This window comes from Chaetodon auriga, chromosome 5 (genome assembly GCF_051107435.1).
Source record: "Chaetodon auriga isolate fChaAug3 chromosome 5, fChaAug3.hap1, whole genome shotgun sequence".
In the NCBI taxonomy this organism is placed as follows: domain Eukaryota; kingdom Metazoa; phylum Chordata; class Actinopteri; order Chaetodontiformes; family Chaetodontidae; genus Chaetodon; species Chaetodon auriga.
In genome coordinates, this window is record NC_135078.1 from 17,840,781 (window position 1) to 17,867,820 (window position 27,040).

A 27,040-nucleotide genomic window follows, 5' to 3' on the forward strand; every position below is an offset into this window, starting at 1 on the left:
ACTGCTAACAAGTGGATGACAGGTTTAAAAACAGATCTTCAAAAAAGTGTTATTTTAATTCATAATATATCTTCTATTTGTGTGGCAGCTCATGGCCTTTCAGAGGAGCTTTCCTCTTTCTCTGTCCCTACAGCCACCTTACTCAATTTCCCAGCAGGCACTGCAGGGAGGCCGGTTGTGGGTAATGCGCTTCTCAGCCAATCGTCTTCTTCCATACACGGAACTCCGAGAAAGGAGGGAAGTTCAGTTTGTTTACATCGCGTATCGAAAAGCTTGTCTTCTCTTCTAAAGACATATAGAAAGAATGGATACAGCTTACTTCTGCCCTGTAAAGATTTCACTTTTATAGCTGCACGTCTTGTTTCCATGTAAGTCCACATGTGAAGCTGCTTTAGCTGACGTTTATAGGACTATCGAGTGGTTAACTAGCTAGCAAGCTAACAACCGAAATAACGGTAGCTAGCTCCTTGCAAAGAAGAATAAAACACGGGTGTTTTCACGGAGGCGTAACGACGCTGGCTGACATACAGCAGAGGTATTTTGTAGTTCTTTTGTGTCTTTAAATTGAACGAGTTTTCAACATGTCTAACTGCAGTAGAGTGGAGTAAATACTGGCATCCTGTGGTGTAGTATAGTAGTTGCACCCGAAAGTGTTACTAAGCAAGGTAAGGTAGTGTGTGTCTGGAAACTGTCAGGTAAAAAGGAGCTATTTGCTTTTTATCACTTTAATAGTTGCAAAGCTCGTGGGTCTTTGTGTTTATATGTTCGTGTGTTTCCATATACACAGCGTAGATGTTGATGATAGGGTCAGCAAAGGAAGGATTTCTAGACTCAGCAGAGAGGAGTGTCGGTTTAAGCTCCTGTTGCTGCAGATGCTCTCCTTGAGTTAGACTGTGTATCTGTCTTTTCCCTTAAAACGTCCCTGTAAGGGTAACGGATTGATCTGAAGCAGTTAGTTGATTAATTTATCATCTAATCAACAAATATTTTGTATATATAAATATTTATAGTCACTTATTTTTAAGTGCCTTATCAAGCAAAATGCCAAATATTATCTCGTTCAGTGTCCTTAGTTGTGATGATTTGATATTGGTCTTTGTACTATGCTGTAAGAAACTGAATATCTTTGGGTTTTGAATGGTTGGTTGGACAATATCTGAGTTTTAGGATATTGTGATCAAATTAACTTGTAATGAAAATAATCAGTTGCTGCCTCAGTAAGGAGCATTTTTGCATAATTTTGTGACATTCTTTAAACTAAACCATCATTCAGTTAATCAATCTATCAAAAATCAGAGTCATAGATACTAATAATGATCATCAGTTGTATCCTGAACAAGGGGTTAGTTAGTAAGGTGCCACAAGCTGCCAGAGCAGCTCTTTGGCATAGAAGTTTCCAGAACTTTACTGGAGGAATGAAGCTCCATTCGTTATTCCCTATTTGGTGTTTTGGTGATGGTGGTCAAGAGTACATGTTGATCCAAAATCTATAATAGGTATTCAGTGTGGATGCATCTGTATTAGAAATGTTTCTCCACTCATTCGTTTAATAGGTGTGTTTTGACGCATGGACTATTAAATGTTACTTTGTAGGAGTAAAATGATGGAGAAATATTAAATTACATTACCTGAAATTAGCTGAACAAAACTGTTGCTTTTATGACTATTATTGAGACAACCGTTACATTAGTTTCATGTAATCCAGGTGTTCTTAAATATAACATACTGAAGCATACAGAAGTAAATTTGTAGAAAGTGATGTTTAACTGATTTGATTATACAGAAATAATGTCAACAATCTCATAATTGGAACGGCAAACTCACCCTTACCCAAAGTCCACAAACTTAGTTTAACAAATCTTCAAAGATAATATTTGACCAGTCACATCTCGTTCCTGCTCCAGAATGTTAGCCAACACCAGAGCTGCTGTCGAATGTGTTTATGTTCATGTACATATTTTTTTTGCCTGTGTGACATGCGTTTGCGCTTAACAACTTTATTTAAGTACAGTATATATATGCCCGTGTACACATGCAACTGTCTGTATGTGACAGAGATTGTGGATTAGACTTTCAGCTACTTAGGAATTCAGCATGCAGTTCTTTTCCATCTCTGCTTTACTGAAAACTGAGCCCCCAACACAAGTCAACAAGAGTCGTTTGTTCCTAATTTGGTTGGGCTTTTTTTTCCCTCCCTGAAAATGAGTATTTATATATTCACATCAGCGAGCCATAGGGGCTTTCCAGCAGAGATGATGGCAAGACATTAAACAAATTGTGTGCAATGAGGTGATCATAAAACACAACCCCGTGGTGTCTCACACAGACCTGTCATTATGGCAAAAAACAACAAATAGACACACACACACACACACACACACACACACACGCACACACACCATTCTCAAGCTATATACAAATGTGAAACACATCCTCACACACACCCTTGTGATCTGCCCCCCCAACATTTTTCTCTCCATCATCATTAAAGGTGAAGAATGCACTGTTTATTTCTCAGTAGGCCGTCTTGAGTGTGTGAAAAAAGTGGATCACCTGGAGCTTAAAACTTTGATCATTATATTGTGGTAATAAGGTTTAACATAACCAGATTAACACACTGTGCTTCAGTTTATTTTCCACTTGTTATTACTTCCAATTATTATTATTGTGTTATCCACTTTATGCTCTAATAAAAAATGGGGATGATCAGGGCCACACATACACAATATAAAGTAGAGCCCAAAGGTTACTTTTGTAGACTGATAGTATTGTCTGATGTTGGTTTATCCAGATGTATTTATATAACTGTGTATTTTGGCAGATGCACAAAGAGAATTTCAGTACAGAAGTTTGTCTATTTCTTTGTATTTATTTTTAATGTCTGTCTTCAGGTTCGATTCCCTGCAAAAGTGGACAAAACAATTTTCGGTTAGCAGACCAGATTAGCCTATGTTTACATTTTCTCAGGCAAAATTCTCAACGAGTTATACATTAGCCAGTTAAAAGGAAGCAGGAGGAGATTTTTCTTCAGAGAATTTTGTTTTCAGTGTTAGATTTTGTGGTTATGGCTGATACTGTTATTGCATTGTCGATCAGTGGATTAGAGCGAAAGTACCGGGAGTGTGAATCGCATTGCCCACATGCTCGTGGCCATGCATGTGCATCCTGTGCACTTGCATGATAACAGCAAAATCTGGACCAGCTGATCGATATTGCTCCATTGCGCTCCTACTGGTCTTTATTTGAGGCAAGTTGGCCTACCTCTGCTACAAAACGCTTTGCAAAAACCTGAATCTCTTTAAAACATCTGGGGATGCTGATATTACACATTGAAATATTATCTGAAATAAAGATCACAATGTAAAAATGTTTGCATTGGCAAAAAGCCACAAAGTAAAGAGGATATATGTGTTTTTTGTGTGTAATCCTTGGGTTTGATTATCGTCTTGTTTTTTATCTCACCTAAGATCTCAACCATTCACTTGGACAAGAAGCAGTATGTCTCAGCTGCAGCCACTGATCCAGCTCCAAGAATCGACAGAGCCCCTGTTGAACGTCCAGGAGATGCAGTTCTGGCTGGACAAAGCAGTGGCTTGGGGCCAAGCTGACAGCCCAGACACTCAGAAAGACACCTGCCTGCACCTGAGACGACTGAGGGATTTCCTCCAACAACTCCTCACACATATCAACAACATGGTGAGCTTCTGTGAAATGTTAAGCTTGGTCTTTGCATCTGCTCTTTTTTAACTTTTTCACAACGCAAGGGCAGCACTGCGATTTATATTCTTGACAGATTTGGATAGTCCCGGTTCTACACTTTATTTCCCACATGCCTGTTAAGTCTAATAAAATGGTCCATATCCATTGAGAGGCCTGTTTTACAGTCTCGACACACCTTAGCTAATGAAATAAATTAACAGTTAATCATTTTGACCAAACAGCCAAACAGCCGTCTGATTAATGAAGCACTAAGTTAATTCAAACACCAGTACATCTAGCGCACACGCACACACGCACACATGCTCACACGCTCACACGCTCACTCTTTGTCCAAGCCAGGGCATGAACAGTTAGTCCAGCGTTGGAAGGTTCCAGCTAACAGAGGCTGCTCTGTGCTGTGCAGAGGCTGTGTATGTGTGGCTGGCAGTGCTGCAGTGTTGAGTTAGTCAGGTAATAGCCGCACTGGGACCTCCAGTGCTAACCTAATGTATCCCCATATCAGGTCCAGCAAATTTGGGAAGGGGGCAGAGGACAGGAGGGGTGCGGGACTGTGAGATTTCACTGTTACTCCGACCTTGCCTCCTCCTTCCAGCTCTTGGACCGTAGGACTCTCTGTCTTGCTGCTTGTCGTAGCAAATTTTCTCCCACATTTCTCTTTCACGTAATACATGCTTTTTCTCACGTAAGAAATCTTTTTCTTGTTAGTCTTACAGTCGTGATTCTCTACAGTCCATACGTTTTACTGTAACACTCTGGTGATGGTTAGAATCACTCTGTGTCTGTCTTACTTTCTGCTTTCTCTCTACTTTGGCAACTTGCCATATATTTTTATAGATGAGAGCACTGACTGGCTATTTTTTTTTTATCTGTCTGTCTCCTTCTCTGTTAGAATTATTCCGGGTTTATGTCATGCAGAGGTGTCAGCATGTGTAGGATGATGGAGCAGATACAAAGAAAGAGAAAAAAATGGTATAGCTTAATTGGGTTGAAATCCTTTTTACTGGCAGCGGGCTCATAAAAGACCAGCTGAGGATACCCTGCTTCTTGGCAACATTTTGCATCCTTTGATGACTTAACAACTTTCCTGTGGCTTATGTCCTAAGAAATACTCCTAATTATTATTAATTCCCAGGCTTACACTTGGTTAGAAAAGTGGAAAAAGTTTCCAATCTCAATAATGCACTACTTTTATTTGCTTTCTTTCTTATAGTTTGACGAGAAGATCGAAACTAGTCTCATATCTGCCTGTTCAGTATGAAGCTTCAACCAACAACTTGTCAGCTTAGCATAAAGCGGATCATAAAAGCATAGCATAGCATAAAAGCATATCTTGCTCGTTTAATCCATACAAAGCTGAAGTGTAAAACATGAGAATTCGACATTTTAAGGACAGTTTATGTGTCAGCCTATTTCTTGACCGGACGCAGTAACTTGCTGAAGTCTTGTCATCACTGTGGAGATGGAGGATGTCACTTTGCCCATCCAGGAAATACCGAGGCACATGACATTAAATCATGAATTGGCATTTTTACTCTTCAGTTTTTGTAAGAATTAAACAAATGATATGTATAACTAATAATGAGATATATAACTTGTAAATGTGTTGGAGGTAGAAGGGCTGGTTGGTGGATTTAGTTACCCTTGGACTAAGCCAGGCTAGCTGTTTTGCCCCATTTGCACTCTTTGTGCTAAGCTAATTTATCCTCCTGCTTGCCCCAGCTTCATTTTGAAGAGATCGGACAGTGCTATAGATCCTCTCATTTAACTCTGGGCAAGAATGCAGATAAGCTCATTTCTTTAAATGATGAGGTTTTCCTTTAAAGAGCGTTGAAAGTAGTTATTTTTTTTTACCATGGTCGCCACACCACTGCTGCACTATTACAACACTCCTCAAAGGAATTGATCGGAAAATCCTGCTGCCCAAAGTAAGATAGATGCAGGGTGGGGGGAACTCAGCGACACACTAGTGTGTATTTATGTTCTCACCATAGTAACTTGCTATTTAATGCTAGGGCTACTTTGATTGTGGTTCAGTGATGTCAGGGACAGAAGTGTTTCCTCACTGTTCTCTTCATCGTTGTCTATAAACTTGTCCCATTTGCCTCCCCAGCTAGTACATAATCAGTCACTTCTGTCTGAGATGTCTGTTCCTAATCAAGACAAGATACATTGTCTCAAAGCCCATTTATAATTAGGGACAATGTTGACAAGGCTTTGATGGTGATTTGGCCCTGATAGTCAGTGATAATTACTTTCTGTTGTGATTGCTCATTCTTATGGGCATTCCTGCAGTCACAAAGCATTAGTAAAGTTCTTATTGTAAATGAACATTCCTTTTTAGTTGCGTCAATGACACACAAATGCACACGTATACTCTCACACAACGTTTATCATGTGTTGTTGGATTCATAGGAAGGCTGAGTGTGAGGGCTGTGTTCCAGACAGCATTGGTGGTGTTGTGGGGGGCAGACTGGGGGCATTTAGAGAAACTCTACTTGGCCTATTACCATTCTGCTTCCCATTAATGGTGATCTCATCCACTTGAGTGAGTCAAGTAATTTCCTTGTCTTACTGATGCTCTTTTTGAACATACAGGCCTAAAGTTACCTTAACGTCTTCTTTTTATCCAGGGCTACAGTGAAGCCATGTTTTCTCAGTGCTCTGTGATTATTTCTGATGAAAGGTGCGTGAAATAAGATTGATGCATATTGGCTTTGCACCAACCTTTTCCCCTCATTTCTTCTTCCATTTCCCCATCATCTTTTCTTTCCAACTCAGAAATACCATTATAGTACTGCAAACTGAACATTTATCTCTTAAAAGTCAGTATTTTTCCAAATGACCCGACAACTCCATACCTAAGTTTCACCTCCTCTAATAGTGGTGACAAAAATGCTTTTTATTTCTAGCCAAAACAGAGGTGTTTATACAAGAGCGTTTTTGTGTGATTGATCTTCATCTTTAGTTGAGCAGCAGCACACTGATTCAATTACAACTGGCTTATGTCAGATTTCTTTGTGAGGGCTTCTCCAGCGTCAAAGCTGGAGTTCTCAAAGTTCTCTACAGTTTAATTAGCTCAGAGGTGAAATATACGAAATAGGCTGTCAATATGGGATTAATACTAAGGAATACTGTAAATGCACCTCACCATGATTCATGCACACGTGTGCAGACTCGCTTGTAAATTTAAGTAATACGTCACCTCTTTGATCTGTTTTCTGTATGTTCCACTGCAGTCATCATATTGTAAAACATAATGTGTTCTGTGTTAATGTATTAAACCCAGAAACGTATTACTACATCCTTAATTGGGCTTTTTTTTTGGTATTCACTTACACTCAAAATAGTATAGACAGGTCTTCTTTCACATACATTTCAGTTCAGCTGGGAAAATGAAATATTTTCAATGCATAGAAAGTCAGGACTTAAGGTTATTCAGCTTCTTAAATGCACCTTTTGTCCGAGCTTGAAACCTCCTGGATGTTTTAATTGGCTGTGAAGTGAAATGAATCACATGGTCATTGGTGTTGTGTTGAGCTGGATAAACAAGACAGACACACACATACTTAAACCCTTACAGGTATGGCACCCTCGGCCAGAGCTCTGTTCTGCGCTGTGTATCTCTCACTGTTGACACTAGGGCGGGAACTCACAGGAAACACAGGAAATAAAGGTGATGCATGAGTAATGTACTGTGCACCTGTGGATGTGCCTGCTATTCAGCTCAGTATCCACATTCTTTAAGTAAACTGCATTTTCTTGCATTTTCTAGTGTCTGGCACAATGTCGCTAGGATAAAAGAATAAAACAAAAGAAGAGGAAACAGATGAGGAGGTGTAAACATCTGTAATACAGTGAAACAATGAAAGGGATTTAATTTCTTAAATTGGCTCCACTTCTGTCATGTTGGAATCTGATTATGTGGCTGATGGAGGAAGGCAAGATAACAGGATCACGGGTGTGAGGGTGTCAAAAATGAAAAAAACATGCGGACTGTTAAATTAATTTTCCTCTGTTCTGTCCCTAAGAGCTCCACAGCAGAGACCGTGAGGAGGCTGCCATTCGTCGGCCAGTTTCTTGGCCGACTGTGCTGGAACCATTATGTCACTGCTGATGGTGAGTGCACCCTCTGAAAAACTTTGTGGGTTATAGTGGATGGATCAGGTCCAGACTAATGAATTTGTAAATTTGTGTATTTTTTGCATAATATGAAGCCAGATATCTACCATACATAGAGAGACCTATGAACTTTTAAAGTCTGCTGTGATTTGTGATGTCTTGTTGTCTGCAGCTACAAGCAGAGGGTTGTTGTTCCAGTGTCTGTGGGGACTGTACTCAGAGCATCCAGGGAATGCTGTGGAAAGAAAAGCCAACCAGTGGATACGGGTAAGGACTGGACTCTCTCTATGTCTATTTATAGAGAATTTTGACTGAAGGAAAGTAGGTAGACATAATATTAGTGATTAAGAAAACCAATAAATAGATAAAGGATGACATATATTTATATTTTTTGATAAATGATCCCATGTGGTTAACATAAAAAGACATGTGTGCTCGCACTTACAGGCTTTTATTTCCTATGCTCCATGGAAATGCACTAACAGTCGTTGATCACTTGCAGCCCCTTCCAGCCATTTAAGAGGAGTGAGGAGTCAGCTGTCAATGGCAGTATACTGTAAACCAGAGCAGTCTATAAAGTTGTTTTGTCAAAAATTCTGAATCACCACAACCACAGGAGGTCCTTGAGCATACTGTCATAAATGTGCACAAAAGATATTGGGCGGGTGGGTTCAGCACTATCCGAGATTAGCGGTGAGCAGACAGACAAACAGATATGCACACGCACACATACGACCAAACTTCATGATTAGCTTACACCTGGCGGAAACAACAAACCTTTAATACCAATTTTTGCTATTTCACATTTACAATACTTGGTGCAAGAGACACATTGAGGTGGGTACCAAGAAAGCTCGAGACGCAGCCATCAATACAGTAGGAGGTACAGTAAGAGCCACCCATTCAAAATGTTATTTAGTTATCTTCCAATCATCCATCAGATGCTTTCTCTCATATTTTTCAGCTCTGATCTGTTTGTTGTTTATGCCCTAATTAGTTCTTGAATATCATCCCGAATTCTCCTATAAAGAATTGTAGACTGCCTTTGGGCTGCTGAAGAGATTTTCTGTCTAATTTACTTTTAATAGAAGTTTGCTCGCCAGCCCTCTGAGTCTCCTCTCCAATGGGACATGGATGATGAATGAGGGAGATTGGGTCTCTGTTAGTCTAAGCCTTTTGTGCCCAAAACTGTAAAACATATTTTGAAAGCAAATTAAATTTGTCTGTTTCACTGCCTCTTGTCACCAGAGAAGGATCAGCCTTTATATTAGTTGTTAGTTGATCTTGCTCACTGTGTGCTTTCAAGGCGCGCACACAAAGGAGGGAAAGAGGGAAGAAAAGATTCTGCAATTTTCAACTTTGAGAGGGTTCACACAGATGGCTTCTGATAAACAATGTGGAACTTTCACATTTTTGCCAGATTAACTGTGTGTTTGTATTCTTTTGATTAATTTCTCATCTAATAAAACATCTTACTAATTAAAACAGTGCCTTGAAAGTAAAGCTAGAATTTGCCAGATGGTCTTTGACCCATTGGAGGGGAAGTGGAGTACATGTGTGCATGATTGTGTTTGTGTCTATAGTATGGCTGTGTGTTTTTGTATGGGTCTATGTCTGCATATATGCATGTCTGTGTGAATGTGCAGGGAAGCAGGCATGGTGTATAGATTTCCATTTTAAATTACAAGTGCATTAATGTTTTCAGTATTTTTTTTTTAAATATCAAGGATAAAGTTTTGGAAGAAGGGTCTCTCATGGCTATTATGCTGGTGCACCTTCAATCCTATTGTAAATCACTCTCCATAGAAAACCATTTTCACTCTTTCTTTCTTTTTCTTTTCTTTTGTTTATTCGAACAGGTTAAAAGAAAAACAAAATAAATAAAATATACAATGTGCTTTGGCAAAAAACCCCCCAAAACAATTAAAGAGACAGCTCTGTAGCAACATAGATAATCATACCTTGTTCGAAAGGGTGTAGGATGAAGTTAATAAAACTTATGATGAAGTTAATAAATCTTATAAAGGGATATAAGCTCTCCTAATTTCTGCTGCAAGGGAGGGCGATCTTGTATTTTCAATGTTGTATAGACGCAGTTAATTGTAGTGGACTGCTTTAGTTACAGCGGTGACGAGTTAAAGGGTTCACTGGGTCCACTCAAACTAAATTTGCAGAACTACCAGATGGAAGTGTCCAAAAAGCAAACATACAGTGCGCTCATAAACAACTCTGCAGCTTCTTCTCATTCTCCTTTTCTTCTCCTAAGAGGCTTCCACTCCCCGCAAATGACAGGAATGGCGGGAAGCACAAAAAAGCCTATTCACCGCAGCTCATCCTGTCTGGGGGAGCAGGGCAGATGTATGGTTTTAGGCCAGAGATGGTCTGCCTCTGTGTCTCTCCCCGTGTCTGTGTTGTGTTGGACTGCCTGTCCTGGAATGCAGAATGCAGCCTGTTTTCTGTTAGCCCTGTCTGATCTTGCTCCCCAACATTGTTTTCTTGCTGCCTCCATAATAGACTGATGGTCTGGATTTAAGTGGCACCTAAATACTGTGTTTGTGTAAGTTTGTGCATGTTGCTTGCATATGTTTGCGAGTATTTGTGCACAAACATGTGTTTAGCTGCTACTGTATATACTGTTAGTAGCCGCATATATTTTTCCCTTTAAATTCTGATAGGGTGCAGAGCATTTTGCCTTTTCTCCCTTGCCTTCTGCCCTCCCTGTCTGGCTCTCCTCTCCACATCTGAGTGTTCTCACTGGGTTTGATGAATGCTTGGTACAGCCACATAGCTGCAGGCTATGTCAGATAGTCATTAGCTCAATCAGTCTGTTTCTCTACACATCCTGTGCTAGCAGGGGGACCACACAGTGCTGCAGTAACATGACATGATCTTTGAGGAGATAAGTAAAGCACGAGGGTGTAATATTAGAGGACCAGAGGATGGACGGTTTGATCGTTGAGTCTTTTGTCGTGTATCTATACTGACTCCACGCGTAGGCCCTGGAGCCACTGTGGCAGCTTTTGCTTTTGCTCACATTGGCTGCTACACTTATAGAAGAAAGTGTCTTTGTGACAATAATGCTTCCCCTTTCATCTTTTTGTTTCCTCTTGGGTGGCATCTTTCAGTAAGTCTGACTTTCTGAAATTATTGTTACTTAAGTAATTGTGCTTGTGTGATGTCATTTGGATTAAATGCATTCAGACTTCTCAGTGAGATGTAAGCGCTTTTCTTTGCTTTTATTTTGAAGCACCAATTGGAAAAACAAAAAAAAAGATAACCCCCACCCTGACACACAAACACACACACATACACAAACACAAACAAAACATAGCGTTGGAATATTAAAATTATTCTCAAAACCTACATTTTACATCTGGATCAAGCAAGATACTCACAGACTGCAGATTTTCCATTTATAAGCCAATCTTTTTAGTCATGTACGTCAAAATACCACAAATTCATACGGTCAAAAGATTGTCGATTTGGTCTTTAATTTAGGAGGAAAAGGCAATTTTTAAAATTACATGTTTCTTTAATGCACCCTATGTCAGTTTGAGCACAATTGCTTGTAACTTCATTATTTTGCCTCATCATCCTGACATTTCTGTGCTCTTTTCCCTCATTTCATCTTCCCTCTTTTTGTCTCTGCTGTTTTGACCATCTGAGGCTATACTTGAGTCTTTCATTGGTTTTGGGAGAATTCAATCATGGCTTAGTAATTGTTAACAGGCACCCATCAAAACCAACCCAAGTCTTTGCCTTGTGCATTTTTCTACATCCTCTGTTTTAATTTTAGATTTATGGAGGGATAATTTCTATGGCAGCAGCATGTCCAAGCCCCCAAAAGCCAGCTCGGTTGCTGTTTTTCTGTGAGAGAAAGATGACTTTTGACCTAAAGTATTTGCCATCCATCTATGCATTTGCCCTTCATCCCATTCCTCTGCTGACCACACCCTTTTTTCTCCGCTCCAAATACAGCCATCGCAGTGCCTTCCAGTCTCTCTCTGCCATTCCTTCTAACCAACCGTCATTCCCTCACTTATCCCCCAGCCCCACTGTGCCTGCTTACCAAGGGTGGGAGAAATGTGATTGGTTTTGTATGGACTCAATGTGCACGGTTTGAGGGCGCTCAGATGGTAGTGATTGGGGTTGTTTTGTAAGACTATGTGGAGGGCAAGCATTGGCGTGCTGTAGGGCCCGGCCAAAGAAACCACACAGCACTGCAGCGCTCCTCTGCCTGGGATTTTGGTTTTTCCTCCTTCACTTTTTTTTTTCTTTACATGTTGTGCCTCTCTCAATCTCTTTCTCTCCTCATCTCTTGTTGATCTCCTTTTATCTGCAGTTTGAAAGGGATTTGTTCTTTTTTGGTCTCCCTTTAGTGGTGTGGATGTTTCTTTGTTTTTGGTTCATGGGAGTTTTAAAACAGATGTGCGTTGAAGATGTGAGGCCTCGGCTGTTTCTCTTGGATCACACTTTCCAACTTGTACCAGTGAATCAACTCATTGTGGTCAGATAGAGAGGACTAAATCAATCCCTAATTCAAAGTAATAGGTTTTCATCACACTTCTGAATGAATACCAACGGACGATTTTCTTGCCAAACGCTCAGTTTATTAATCATTCGACCTCTGAATGCTGTGTGTTGTTATTTTGAAGAATGTTGACATTGAACGTAAAGTAAGTCTGTTTTTTAAACTTTTTTGGCTTTCAAATGATGTTAGAGAAACCATCCCCCAATCACACATTTTGTGAGAAAAAGCTGAAATCCAAAAGGTTTGAGAGCCACTCTTGTAACATCATAACTTACATTAAGAGTCTAGTGTTCCCTCTCTTTGTTCCCTCATTATGTCTCCCTTTTTCACAGCCGAGAATCAGCTGAGTTTATTGGTCTAGTTATATCAGTGTATGATGAGGCCCCTTCTGAAAAATTCTTGTAAAACACAGAGGCCCGCTGTAACAAAGAATGTTCATTTCTGAAGCTGCTCATATGCTGTCCATACATTCTCACTTACTGGAATTCCTTTTATCCACTCATGGGGTTCAAACGATGTGACGCCAACAGAGTCATCCTATATTCCAGTAACTAATTAGCTTTGATGTTATAGATCTTGGGGTTTGGGCAGATTGTATTAAAGTCTTGGTCACTGTTATGGATATACACATACAGCGCCAATAATATGCTGCACCTTGTGTTGCCCGCCCTCCTGCAGAAAGTGTTGTGTCAGCTTGCTACGGAAGAAGACGATACTGCAGCGCAAGCATTAATGAAGCATATGGGCGTACCACCTAAAGAGTACCATCTCAGAGTCCTGAGAAAGGTATTTGCCTTTTGTTGCTGTTTGCCTAATTCTTGCTTGCATTGATACACAGTGTATGCAATTATGTGGACATGCATGCAAGTTGTGCTCTTTCTTGTATTTCAGAGGGTCGCACTGCTGCAGCAAAACATTGGGAAGAGCTGCAGGTCTCTGGACGACATAAATCAAAGGTACAGCACAGTAGAAACTAGGGCTGCAGCTAACAGTTATGTTGATTATTGATTAATCTGTTTCATATCTCTTGTTTTTGATGACCTACAGACCAAAACCCAAAAATATTCCATTTAGAGTGCTATACAACAGATAAACAATCAAATCCTAACATTATCAAAGCTGAAACCAGAGATGTTATGTTTTGTTTGAAGTACCCAAACAATTAATCATCTATTAAAAAAGTTGCTAATTAATTGACTAATTGTTGCAGCTATAGTGGAAACTAGTTTCCTCCAACAGCATTATAGTTAGTATGCAGAGTGGTACATAATGTTGTGATTGTAAAAGTCTTAAAGGTCCTGGTTGAGTTAGGATTTAGGGGCTTTTATCGGCTGAAATGTAATATATTATTCCTAGTTGTGTTTTCATCAGCATACAATCACAGAAAAAGAAGAATATTTACAATTTAAAGACATGTAAAATCAGCTAAAAAAAGGGATAAAAGGTCCTTAAAAAAATGACCAAGACATCCAAACACATCCAAAAGTAAGGCATTTAAAGTCATAATCAATTAATAAAAAGACATTTAGAGACATAAGAGGTCATACAGAAGCAGCATGTGGGACACCAAGTTAAGCATACGCATTGTAGTAAGTGGTGCTTGAAAAGGGAAGGTTAAAGACAGATGTTTGAAGTGTGTGAAGTGTGTAGGATGTTCCACTGTTTGGGTGCAGATCTGAAAAAAAGATGAATCTCCAGTTTTCTTTTCGGTGGAGTTTTGGGTTGAAAACCAGCAGCGCCTTTCAGTGGACTTTTAGGTGAAAATGGATTACATAGAATGCATAAAATCAAGTAGGTTGACTGTTGCTGTTTCAGAATGGGAGGTTTGATATGGGCCTATAATTTCTTATGACTCCACAGTCAAGATGAAGTCTTTTCAGCAGAGGTTTCACGACAGCGGTTTTAGGAGCCTCGGGGCAAAAACCAGTTTGAAGAGATGTGTTAATGATTTTCAGGACAGAGTTTGAGATATTATTGAAAGCACTCTTAAAGAGTGGACAAGATGTTTTTCGCAGCCTCTGGAGTGAAGCCTAGATGCCACTAAATCCTACACACTTGCCCTTTAAGTCAGTATAAATCTTTTTTAAGATACACAGAAAGTACATTTTGCTGGAAAGGATAAAGGCACACAGATGTTTAGGGTGATTGATGAGAAGTTCCTGATAACACAGATTTTGTCTACGTGACCCTTTGCAGGTGTTCATGTGACAGCATTCTAGCCACATCAGAGGCTTGTGTCCCCCTGGTCACTTGTCCCGAGGCTGCTCCGCTCATTGCTGCATTGCTGCAGCAGCCAGTGACTTGTGTCAGGGCAGCACTTAGTGAGGACTTCCTGGAGGCTCTGAGCTCTGCCTATGCTAGGTATGGTAAGGGGTGCTGAGGTGCTGAGTTTCTGTTTGGCTGTGACATATATTTCCAGAGAGCATTTCTCATAAGTTCTGTCGAAACACATAATCACGTTTGTAGCTGCAGTATTTCAGATGCGATGTGATGATCATGTCTGTGCTGTTTTTTTCCAGCCGGTGCTTGTCATTGGAGGAGCAGACAGTCGTCTCTCTCTGGTATCACAGCCTGTCCAGTCTGGAAGAAGCAGTGCTCAGTCTGCTGGAGTGTCTCCCCAACAGGGATTCAACAGCTCAGAGGCTGGAGCAGCAACTGGCACAGTCACTGCTGGTGGGTCATTTATTGTGATGAAGTACAATCACAACTCAGGAATGATAAAGTCATTTATTTCAGTCATGGATGTGATCAGATTTGCTGAAAATGTGTGTTCATGTTTAAACATCAGCTCAACACTGAATTGATGTCCAGTAATTATTTTATTTCTTTTAGGGCTACAACTCACACATGTCACACCTTATTATTAATAATTTTCAGGTTTTCTCTTTTAATTGTATAGTCAAAAAATGGTGAAAAAAATGCCTAATCACAATTCCTCAGAGCCCAAGGTGACATTTCATATTGTTTGTTTTGTCCAACCAAAAGTCCAAAGCTGAAATATATTTACCTGACAATGATATAAAACTGAAAACGAGGAGATTTTCACATTTGAGAAACAGAAATGTGAGATCTTTGGCATTTTTTGCTTGAAAAAAATGACTGAAACAGTTAATCAATTATCCAGATGACTGCATATGCATTTTCTGTCAATCAATTCATCAATTAATTGACTGATCATTTCAGCTCTGGTTTAGTTTATAGATGAAATGCCTGGTTTTGTTTCAAACCAGCTTTTTACAAGTGATGTCTAGGCAAGTACACAGTGAAACACATGGTTTGAATCTCATCTCGTTTACCTCATTTACCTCCATGAACAACAATTTTGGCAGCATTAAGATGGCAAGGAAGTAGCCCATTACAACCATGCCAAAGCCTGAATATACTGTCCTGTATTTGAAGACCTGACATTGTGGTCAGATCATAAGAGCGCATTGGAAGTGTATGAAAAACATCTAAAATCCACTGGTGATGCTGTTAGAGCTGGTGAGAAATGTATATTGTGCTGTTGCGCTGTGGCAATATCAGCCATTTTACTTCTGCATGAATTGGCAGCATTTAAGACTGTTGATAAATTGGTGACATATTGCTGCTGTTAAATGGGTTTGTTATGTACATAGCTTGACTCATCTGCCCTGAATTATAGAGTCTCACATCAGAAATCACAGCAGACTCCATATGTGTTTTGCTCGACTTTGAACCGCTTTGTAAACTGTGAAACCAAACAGTTTGACTATAAGGCCTGCTCATTTTTATTATGAGGTATGGAGTTGTAGTGTTTTCATATGCATAGTTCTTGGAAGCGTTCCGTCGCTTTTTTGGTGGATCTTTATTGACTGTTTTTGCCTGGCTAACTCACACCATTTGGCTTTGCTCTGCATGCATCTCACATAATTTGGCGAGCTCCAAACTGCATCTCACATCATTTGGCTTGTGCTACACAGCCTTTACTGTGCTGGGTAAGTACTGAACTCTGTGTCGCTTGAGTCCTTGGCCACTCCTCACTTCATATAACTTAAGATCGTGCCCGGTTCAAAAGTCAGAAGTGATTTTTGATTTATAGATTGTTATGACCAGTTTGTGAGGATGATTTCCTCATAACTACAATGCAATCAGAAAATACCAGCAGTAATTTGTGCTCCTTTTACTTGGCCACCAGGGCCTCCTCTTTTTTTAACCCACAATAACTTGAAACACTTTAGACAAATTAGTACAACTATTGTGGGAAGAAAAGATAAGAATAAAATAATTAAATGTGTCACTGAAACTAGACAGTTCAAGAAAACGCAGACAAAACACTGAAATTAGATGCGACAAAGTCCACCACAATCTAAACCGAGTAATAATTCACAAAGTAGACATGACATGAAAATAGAGTAGAGGGGAGTAGATTAATCCATGTCGACATGTTTTCTACATGTTGTTTGTGCCAAACGTCTGTGCCCAGCAATACAATACCGTGTATGAACAGTTGTGAATGGCGTCCTGTTTATGGAGGTTACTGATTGCATTGCCTTTGGTCGCTATAAAGGTTAGCAGAACGGTGGTTGGAAAGAAGAATTTACCTGCCTGACGGTAACTTGGGTGAAGTTTGTCAGTTGTGTCACTCCTGTTTTCCTGGAGTGATGGTCCACTTGAGCTGCATACATAACGGCCTCGCAGCGCACACTATTTCAGTTTAGGAACTGCTCCCGAAGCTGAAGATAGATTGGAACACACTGGTGTACATGTGTATGAATTACTAACACTGCATGTACAGGAATATACCTGCCTGTTGATTGCACTTAATCCCATCATCTTGAGTTTGTAGGAGCGATGTTGGAAAGATTTCTGTAAACAGTTGATCAAACTCTATTTATGTATAGTATGTATATGTGTGTGTGCGCATGTGAGAGAGATGGATGGAGAGGCAATGGTTGACTGTTTGCTTCTCTCTGCCGTCATGGATCTTTTTCTTTCTCTCATCCGTCTCTGATTGACCTCTGTTTTTATCGCCTTGCTGGGTCACACGCACATGTATGCATGCAAACCCTGACACGCATATGCCTCCGGTCGCTGTGCTTTGTTTATGATATTGCATCTGGTATAGCGTGTCTGTCGTTAAGAGGGTGGGAGGCATACATTTAGGTTTCACTTAGCCTTCAGGTTGTTTGGATGTCAGATGTGCCTTTCACACGTGTGTCTGTGTATGCGAGGCTCTGTTGGCGTACATGTGTGCAAGAGTAAAAAAAAAAAAAAAGAAAAAGCGAGAGGCGTCTGAGTCGACTGGCTTGTCTCCCTCCTCGCCTCCCTTTCACTCTCTTGTTTAAACTGCAATCAAAAATGGGAAACATGAAATTAGGTCCACATTCCTCGTTTTGGCTCGTCCCAACCCACTGTGATCCAGTGAGAGACACAGGCCCAATAACAATAAACACTCACTTCCTGGGCCTTACTGCCAAAAACAGGATGTTTGTTGTGTGCTGTAATTGACCCTCCTTGAAGTGTTAGTGGTAAGGTATGGAGGAGGACGCTCAAAAAACCCCCATCTGTTTTCACTAGCGGGAACCATGACAGTTCGCACACATGCATGCACGCTGGCATGCAACCCGCATACGCAGAATCACACTGACATACTTAAGCCATGTGCCGATGTAGGGCTTTGTTTGATTAATGCTGTTTTCTGGTCTGAGGGGACAAAAAAGAAACAGACATGTCAAAACTGAGGTTGAAAACACTTGATTTGTATGTGGGAATGTTGTAATGACACCGTATAAACACTGGGTGGGGCTGTTTGGTCAAACTCACTGAGACTGTAATTGGTCTGGCACTTCAATTTTATAGAAACAGGTTGTAGGTTATTGGTACATATTTGGCATTGATGTATTATAATCATTGTAATATGCAGTTTTCACTTTACTACAAGGCAGGTTTTTAATTGGTTGGGAGAAAATCAAATAAATAGAGAGCTTGCTCATAACTGATTGTGGCCCTCTTTGTAGTCTCCCTTCTACTGCAGGATTCCAGTCTGTAAAGTAAGCTTCATGTGCTCCCCCCATAGTGGAGCATGTGTCCCTGTATCAGTGTGTGGGGGGTGACATGGAGAATAATTAGGGACCAGAAGAAATCTAAACACGGAGAGGGAGGCAGACATGAACAGTGCAGCTGTTAAATGTTTGCGCTGGGGCGTTTTAGAATGTGTTAAATCTAAAACACATGAAGAGTGTGCATTAGGCAGAGATGAGAGACTAAGTGTGTGTGTGTGAAGGCAGGACTGACAGAGTGGTAAACTGAGTGGTTAATGGGGGGAGACTGGGAACATGGAGGAGCCCCTTCATGGCAGGGAGGCTTGTAGACGATGCACCGGTGACACCCAGTGGCTAGTATTTGGGGGTTACCATTTGTGTGCTTTTGAATTAGTTACAATGGATGCAGATTTTTGTATCTTTGAAGCAGCATGATTTTGAGGACTTGATAAATTGTGTTTTTGTGTGTTTCAGCCTAAAGCCTGCGCTCAGCATTGCTCCATATTCTTGGTTGTGAATGACATCTTCAGGTGAGAGCTGGTCTGCTGCTTTTCATCATGACGTGTGAACATGTGTTGTCCTTCTGAAGGGTTGTTTTTGTCTGTAGATTGAAAATATAATGGTGTGTGTGTGTGTGTGTGTGTGTGTGTGTGTGTGTGTGTGTGTGTGTGTGTGTCACAGGTCCATCCTTAAGCAAGCTGAAGGGACTCAGTCTGTGAAGTATCTTATCCAAAGCTTTACCAGCCGTTTCCTCAGGGAGCTGGCACAGCTGAAGCATCAGGTAGGCCTCAACTTCTCAACAAAAGATCTGAAAGTCTAACATGAGTATTTGTTTCTTTTAGGGCTGCAGCCAGTGGTTATTTTCATTATGAATTCATCTTTCCATGTTCTTTGTCTTCTGGTTCATAGAGTAGTGAATAATGGCCGTTACAATATCCCAAAGCTCAAGTCGACAATTGAAATTCCTTGTTTGCACTGACCAACAGTCCAAAACACAAAGATGTTTAGTTATTATTTTAGGTCAAAATAAAAAATCCTGTTTTCTTGTCACTACTCTCCACCTTTTTGCCTGCATTAAGTGCAAAAACACAGAGGTCTTTTCAGGTGATGAAATCCCAAATATTAAAGTCTAGTGAGGTTATAAACAGCAGACATGTATTTTTATCACGACGCTGCAGTTTTAATGGTACTACTGGTAACTTTGGTGATGAGACCTTCACCTACTCTAACATATTCTGAAGTTTACAACAGTTGTCCAGTTATTCTTATCCACCATCTTTGCTGGAAATGAAAGGCTGGTTACTTTTGTGCCGCAGGGTTGGATGCGCACACAGGGCGATGAAAAATTACCTCCCCTCTGCAGGCAAATTCACTTAACATTTGATGAATCCTCCACATCATTATCACTTGATCTCCAGCCGGGAGCTCGCTGCTTTCACACAACACTAGCCACGGTTCACACCTCTGCCTCCAAGACAATAGATGCAAATTGCTTTTAAATCATCAATTTGCAGATAATAAGTTTGCGCAAATAAAACACCTGCAATGTGTGGAAACCACAGTGAGCTGTTACACTCAGGTGTCACTATGTACTTTTCAACATTTGCTAAACCCTCAACCCCAGCAGATGTTCTCAGATATACATCCTGTGTGAGTGCAGGGCATTATCTGGCACTCGCATGCCAGCTGTTAACGTCACAAGGCCAAAAAAACAGATGTGTTGCAACGTAGATGTGATGTATTACCTGCTACACGGCTTCGTGAATATAGCTCAACTCCCTTTCACCTCTATTAACCAGTAGATGGCAGTGCAACAGTGTATTTCCTCTGGACTCAGTTTTAATGGCTGTTGTCACACTGCACTAAACGCTACCTATTACATGCTACATTACACATTAGCACCCACTGCATCACCGTTACACAGCCTCCCATTCAAAATGTCATTTTTCAGGCTTTTGGAGCACAGTGACGTCTGACTTCAAGATAAGTATGATTTACATTTATGAAGCACTGGAAAATTTGTGATTTGTGTTGTTTCAGACGAGTGTACCTTTGAAGGCCTTCTTCCCACAGCCTCCTCAGAGTTTGCTGGCTCCTCTCTTGACCCTGCCGTCAGGTCAGTGTGTGCACTCTGACACAATGCACAAGACCCCGTATTGTGAGGAAAAGTCTGTCCAGGTATTCTTTAACTGTGTGTCAACACAGTTTTCCTGCTGCAGACTGAATGGGCTCTTGTGTGTCTTGTTCTTGCTAATCAATTATAGTTAAGTGTTTTATGTCAAATATAGAAGTTGACAGAAGGTGGAAAAGAAGTGAAGCTTAAATACTCTCAAAATGAGCAAAGTGTCGTTCCTCAGGTGATATCTATACAGACGTTTAATGAGTTTCTTGTGTTGCATAAGCTACAATAATTGCGAATAACTGAAACCATTAATCGTCTTACACAAACACACCAATTCACCTTTTTTATTTTTCTCATTAAGAAGAATCCACATTATCTGTACTGAATATGTATTGCCAGTGTTTATGTTTGGGAATCTTTACTACTGAAGGGATGCACAGTAGGTGAGTGCAGGGGCACAGCAGAGCGGTGCTTATCAGTGTGTGCCCAGACGGGCCTGTAGGCAGGAATGATTTACATGAATGGGGCCATTTAGGGACACACTGGAGCCCAGCCAGAACTCTGAGTTAATTATTACTGTGTGTGTGTGTGTGTGTGTGTGTGTGTGTGTGTGTGTGTGTGTGCGTGTGCGTATGCCCGTGCATGCGTGTGTGGTGAAGGGCAATTTTTCAGCAGAGACTGAATGGAAACAGGACTGTGAAAAGTAGAAGATTTGAGGTTTTATCATGATTTGTGCTCCCTCTGAAAAGGCCATAAATTAAGTCGAAGCTTTGCATTGTTACAACGCAGCCTGGGGCGAAAACCTGGGTCAAGATATCAAGCATTTGAAATATTTGTTTGTTAGTCACCTTGAAGTGTCAGTTCGGCAGGGTTTTAATGCAACATTTTGGTCTGTGATAGGAAAGCTGTTTTTGACAGAACAATGCGACATGTGACAAACACCATTCTGGCCCTTTAAGCAGTTAAACATAATAGCTGGAAAACAGGAAAAAATGCAAGTTCAGTTGATCCAATTCTGCTTGGAAAATACTTGTACCTGACATTTAGAAAGTTGTGCAAAATTGACTTGTGCTACCCTCTGGACAGCAGTAACTTCACCTCCTGAGTGTGTCTTTTATTTGGATGTATTCTTCATCTTAACATAACAATAATTTGACATTTTGGGAAACATGCTTTTTGCGCTCAGAGTTCAATGAGAAGATTTATACCACCTTCATGCCTGTACAGTAATATAAAGCTACCACCAGCAGCCAGTTAGCTTAGCATAAAGACTGGAAACAGCAGGAAAACAGCCTGGCTCTCTCTAAAAAAACAATCACTTACTCATGAATTAACTCTCAAGTTAATCAATAATGAAAGTAATCGTAAGTTTGTGGTGTTACACACAGATACACGCTGGGACTGTTTCTTGGTCCGACTCTGAAGCAATGACTTCTTGAAGTCTTGACGTCGCCATCAGGTTGCCAGGCAACCAGCTGAGTTTTCAGGATGTTAGTGCACCCGGCCAACAAATAGTCGTGCACATAACCACCCATCAAACCACAGCTCTCTCTTCGGTTTTTGTGTGTATTAAATGAGCATAAAATATACATGTTTGTCCGTTTCCAGTCTTTGTGCAAAGCTAAGCTAACCAGCTGCTGGCTGGAGAGTCCAGCTTCTTATCCAACTCTGAGACAGAGAGCAAATAAATGTATTTTTTTAATAGCAAAAAGTACATGTGTGTGCTACAAGTCATTTCTGTGTCTGTCTGTGTGAATGTGTTCTTCCAGAGATGCCTCAGGAGGCTTGGAGGCATCACCTGAACTGGCTCAGCGGCTCATTACAGAGACTGACAGAGGAGGAAGAGGAGGAAGATGGAGACAGCAGCAGTTGCACCAGGTTAGAGTGAGGAGGGCTCGCAGAGAGTTGTGTTAATGTGCGTCTGTTTCCACCACCCGACCGAATGCCTGTGTGGCATTCTTATTTCCATTAGCTGCTGTTGAGGGGGTGGTTCATCAGATATTTTCCCCTTGCATCGCAGCAGAGAGGTCCTGGTGCACTGCGTGGCTCCTCCAAGTGCTCATTAGAAGCTATTAGCTTGGGAAAGGGAGAGCTGTGGAAAGCCGAATAAGAGTAGATAAGGAATGTAGAAGAAGAACGAGAGAAGCAAGGAGGAAGTGGACAGAGGAAAAGATGCCATATTAACATGAAATAGAGAAAAGCAGAGAGTGAGTAGCCTTGGCCGGATTTAGAGAAAAAGAGGATAGGGCATGCAGATAAAAAGCAGAAAGCAGTTGATGTCCTCGAGATGGAGACGGCTGACTTGATACCCTCCAGCTGCGGTTTTTAACAGCGCCCATTATCCCCACCACCACTTCATTCTGGAGCTCCATGCAAAATTCCCAAAACATTGTTCCAAGCCAGCGGTGGGAAAGCAGTATGTTGTGTTCCTCTGAGCGAAGATGCAGCTGCCAGGGCCCTGCAGAGGGGTGCTGCTGTTCGTATTTCAGAGCCAAGAGGAAAGAAGGGAGATGAGGAAGACAGCTCTAATGATGGTATGAGGGAAATTTGAGAGAGAGATCCGTGTCGCTCCAGTAACTTCCAGTCATATACTTGTTACAACTCTCTGCCAAAATCTCAGTCCATCCGGTAGCCTTGCACACTTTTTTTTAACATACATTTTATAGTAATCTGTGGCACTCATGTTCAGTCCAGTTTTGCCAACAATATGTGCTCTGTCCTTGTTTAGTCAACACTGAGTTAATGCCCAGTATGTAACTCTTTTGAAAGGCTGCGAATAACAGTTATTTTCAATACTGATTAGTCTGTGTTGTCTTCAGAGAATATTGAAAAATGGCCATCACAGAAGATGGTGACATCTTAAAATCATCTTGATTTTCCAGACCAAATGAGTTACTGTTAGCTGTCATATAAGCTGGAACTGCAAGGTAGAAGAAAAAACATTACACTCAACCAAAGATAGAGAAAAGAGAGAGCTGCTTTATGTCAAGTCAGCATCCAAAAAATACAAAAATGGTTTGCAAACCCAAATAAATCCAGTTTCCCCTTTATTTTTGTTATCAGTGGAATGCAAAGACAGAGGACCAGGAAATATTTGCCTTTTTGCTTGAATAACATGAAAGGCTTGTTGGTCCATTGACTCGTCATCACAGCTCTGGTCATGTTCTCCCTCTTGCTGTCCCTCATTCTGTGCTCGTCGTCCTTCACTCAGTTCTGGCAGGACTGCCTTAAATTGAATAAAAGATCACTGATTTGACGAAAATTCTCTACTCTTGGTTTTTCCAAAGTTTTCAGCCACATCTTGTAGCCCTCATAACGGATTGAGTTTTTTCAGGTGTCACGTCGGTGCATTAGCTTTTTTCATGTGACCCTAAAATTTTGGTCACATGAATCTCCATCTGCTGTTGAAGGCTACATTTGTATGAAAGTTCTGGAAAAATCAAGTATCTGGACCTTGTGATGAGAATTGTTTTTAGTCAAAATTCTGTTTCCAAGGTCAAGAATGAATTTTTCTCCCCCTGTCCTGTAGGGGGCACCACACAGTGTTTGAGGCCTGGTTCCTGCTGGTTCAGTGTGCCCACTGGGTGCAGGTGGCTGTCCAGCTGCTGGTGACAACAGGGCCTGAGGACTGTGGGCCCCTCCTGTGGCTGCTGACCTTCTACCACCACCCCACCAACAGAGGGCACCACAGAGACCTACAGCTGGTAAGAATTTCTTCAGGAAGAGAAATTATTTTCATGTCATTTTAGCCATGCTAAAATACAAAACTAATGACATCCATCAGATAGGATGAGATCCATGACATTTTACTGGCGGTGAGGAAATGATCTGTTTTCCCCAAACTCTGTTGTCTTATCATCATGAGTGTGTTAGCATGCTGATGTTAGCATTTAGCTCAAAGCACCACTGTGCCCAGACTCCCATAGCTGTTAGCTGGGCTGTAGACTCTAGGTCTCGTTACTTTGCTGGAAGTAATGCACCATCTTGAAGTTCTGAGATGTGTTTGATATGACTGGAGAAGGCAGCAGTGTGGATATCATCTCAGATAGCCTGTCTACAGCATGTGCAGTATCGTAACTCAACAACACAACAACACGGATGGTCTGGTGTTTGCTCTTGGCAGGTGAGTCGTCGTTTAAAGCCACAGAACAGATACGGAGAAAGAAGAATAACACATTAAAGAATAAATTATGGATGAACCCTATCTGAGAGGGAGAGAATGAGACAGTAGCGAGATACAGATGAGGGAGGGGAGCCGGGTGAAAAGGTGATGTAGTATTGATTTCCCACTGAGTGTCTGGCCAGCTGGCCTGAGTTTCATCTCTGTCTCCTGTTTGTCCGCCTCCTCTCATAACCCTGGGAGACTCGCCGTCGTCGCCGCCATCTCTCCCATTACGACCGTGCGTTCAAATCACACGGGGTTGTCTTTGCTCATCATTCGTGAGTTACTAATCTATTGATTTTTATTTGCAGGAACGATACTTAACGCAGCGCTTCTTGATTCCTCGTGGTCTATATATACACATCTGTCGGCTGACCTGATTTGTCATGTGACCTCTGTTTCCAGGTTCAGGCCGGAGACGCATTGAACCGCCTACACTCCCTTTTCTCGGTCTCGGCTCGTCCTCTTCCTGTTGACCGCCTGCAGGCATTGGTCGCTCTGCTGTCACCACAACCTCAGCAGCCGTCGCTGTCTCCGTTATTGATCCTCAACCTGTTAGTCAACTTTGATGTTTTCTTCCAACGGGCGCTGAGTGGATCAACAGAGATTTTTGAGGCGGTGAGGCAGCGATCTGTTTTCTACCCCCAAAATCGGTTCAAATCTTGCATAAAAATGACATTTTATTCTGCTGTGAAATAAATCTTTGAGACTGGAAGTTCATTCTTGATGCTGGAAACAGCAGCTGATGAAACAATCTCATGACAAGTTCCACATACTTTTTTTTAGGTCTGTGATTTACGATTTATGAAAGGTTCCATTAAAGTGAAAACATAATATTGTGTCAAGATTGTGCTTTTAAAATACATGTAACATGTAATGCACCATAATCATCAAACTTTGGACAGGTGTGTCATGCTTGTACCAACACTTTTGTTTTATATTTTTTGCTAAATATTATTTGGATTCTGCATTTCATATTCGATGAATTGATTGTTAGAGGTAATTGTAGGTGTTTGGCATGAGTTTTTATCCAAAATCTCTTATTCCACGTACACTGGGCTCTAATCATTTCTATGTGGATATATATATCATGAAATACACAAACATGACATCAATTTCCCTTTTTTGAAATAATGCCTTTTCAGAAGCCAAGATTTCCGTCACAGTCACTATGTTTTGTCTGCTCCTGTGTGTGTGTGTGTGTCAGTGCAGGTGGTGGATGGGTCTGGTCTGGTCGATGAAGCAGCATGTGTCCTCAGCTCACTGGAGCTGAGACTAAACGAAGGAAGCTGCTCATCAAGCGACGCTAACAGAGTTCATCTCAGGATCAAGGCACTTCAGAACACGCTAACGCATATGCATGCAGCATCGAGCCCAGCTAAGAACCAAGCACACGCACTCTAAAACAGGTGGGAACGCGTACCCCCGCACACACACACACACACACACACACACACACACACACACACACACACACACATTAGTCCACATAACCACACAGCAGTGAGTTCATCCTCACTCCTCTGGGCTTTTTCAGGGCACCTTTGCAGAATGACAAATAGCCACGTTCTTGTGTGGATATGCTGCGGTGCAATGACAGGAGTGTGTCAAAACAGCACGGCGAGGACAGATTATGTGAAGAGGCTGCAATTATACACACACACACACGCATGCACACAAAACGCAACCACAAGGCCCACAAGGATGCTTGAGCAGTGACAGATCACACTGCAAAGAAGCAGCAGCTCGTACAACGTGTCCGAGTCCTCCCACTCATAGAATTGTCCCACAATATGAATCCTTCACGCCACACACGCTGACTGAGAGACGCTCAGGTTTGGAGGACGGGACAACCACCTTCTTTGTATAATTATTATTTGAGCTTATATGAAAATCATATTCCGACAACACTGCGTATATGATAAAATGTAAATTAACTGTAATGCCGTTTCTTTCTCATTGAGCATTTTCTACTGCTTCATTATTTATGAAGATGAATGAGTCTGTCCTTTTGTGTTTGATCCATGATTTCAAGCATAGACATTTAAAATTACCACTGAGGTCTTAACGTTTGAGAATACCCTGCTAATGCTCCTGCATAACATCGTTTAGGACTACACTGCTGGAGCTGGACAAAAAATAAACAAATGCATATTGTATATTTACATTTTTTTGGTCACATTTTTTTGGCATCATTATCTATTTAATGTGATTTGTTTGCAGATTTGTTTTCCACCCTTAAAAGTAAAAAGTGGGTAAAAGATTGGAGTAATGTTCTCAGTTTAACGATTGGCTAAATTTGGATAAATAATTGTATGTATTATGATAGACTGTGGACGATGGATTTATGCTTAAAAGTGCAAAAATGATCTGCCCTCTCCCCT

At 41.1% G+C, this 27,040-nt stretch overlaps 1 protein-coding gene across 1 annotated transcript; it reads left to right on the plus strand.

The window, feature by feature from the left end:
- Nucleotides 1-495: 495 nt before the first annotated feature.
- Nucleotides 496-26,790, plus strand: fancc (FA complementation group C). Its single transcript, XM_076731424.1, has 15 exons — nucleotides 496-535; nucleotides 3,468-3,696; nucleotides 7,749-7,836; nucleotides 8,012-8,106; nucleotides 13,049-13,156; nucleotides 13,262-13,326; nucleotides 14,567-14,731; nucleotides 14,890-15,043; nucleotides 18,847-18,902; nucleotides 19,054-19,153; nucleotides 20,413-20,488; nucleotides 22,264-22,372; nucleotides 24,024-24,198; nucleotides 25,062-25,274; nucleotides 25,869-26,790. Exons 2-15 carry the CDS (start codon nucleotides 3,499-3,501, stop codon nucleotides 26,058-26,060), a joined length of 1,794 nt encoding a protein of 597 aa, XP_076587539.1. The 5' UTR covers nucleotides 496-535; nucleotides 3,468-3,498; the 3' UTR covers nucleotides 26,061-26,790.
- The last annotated feature ends 250 nt before the right edge of the window (nucleotides 26,791-27,040 follow it).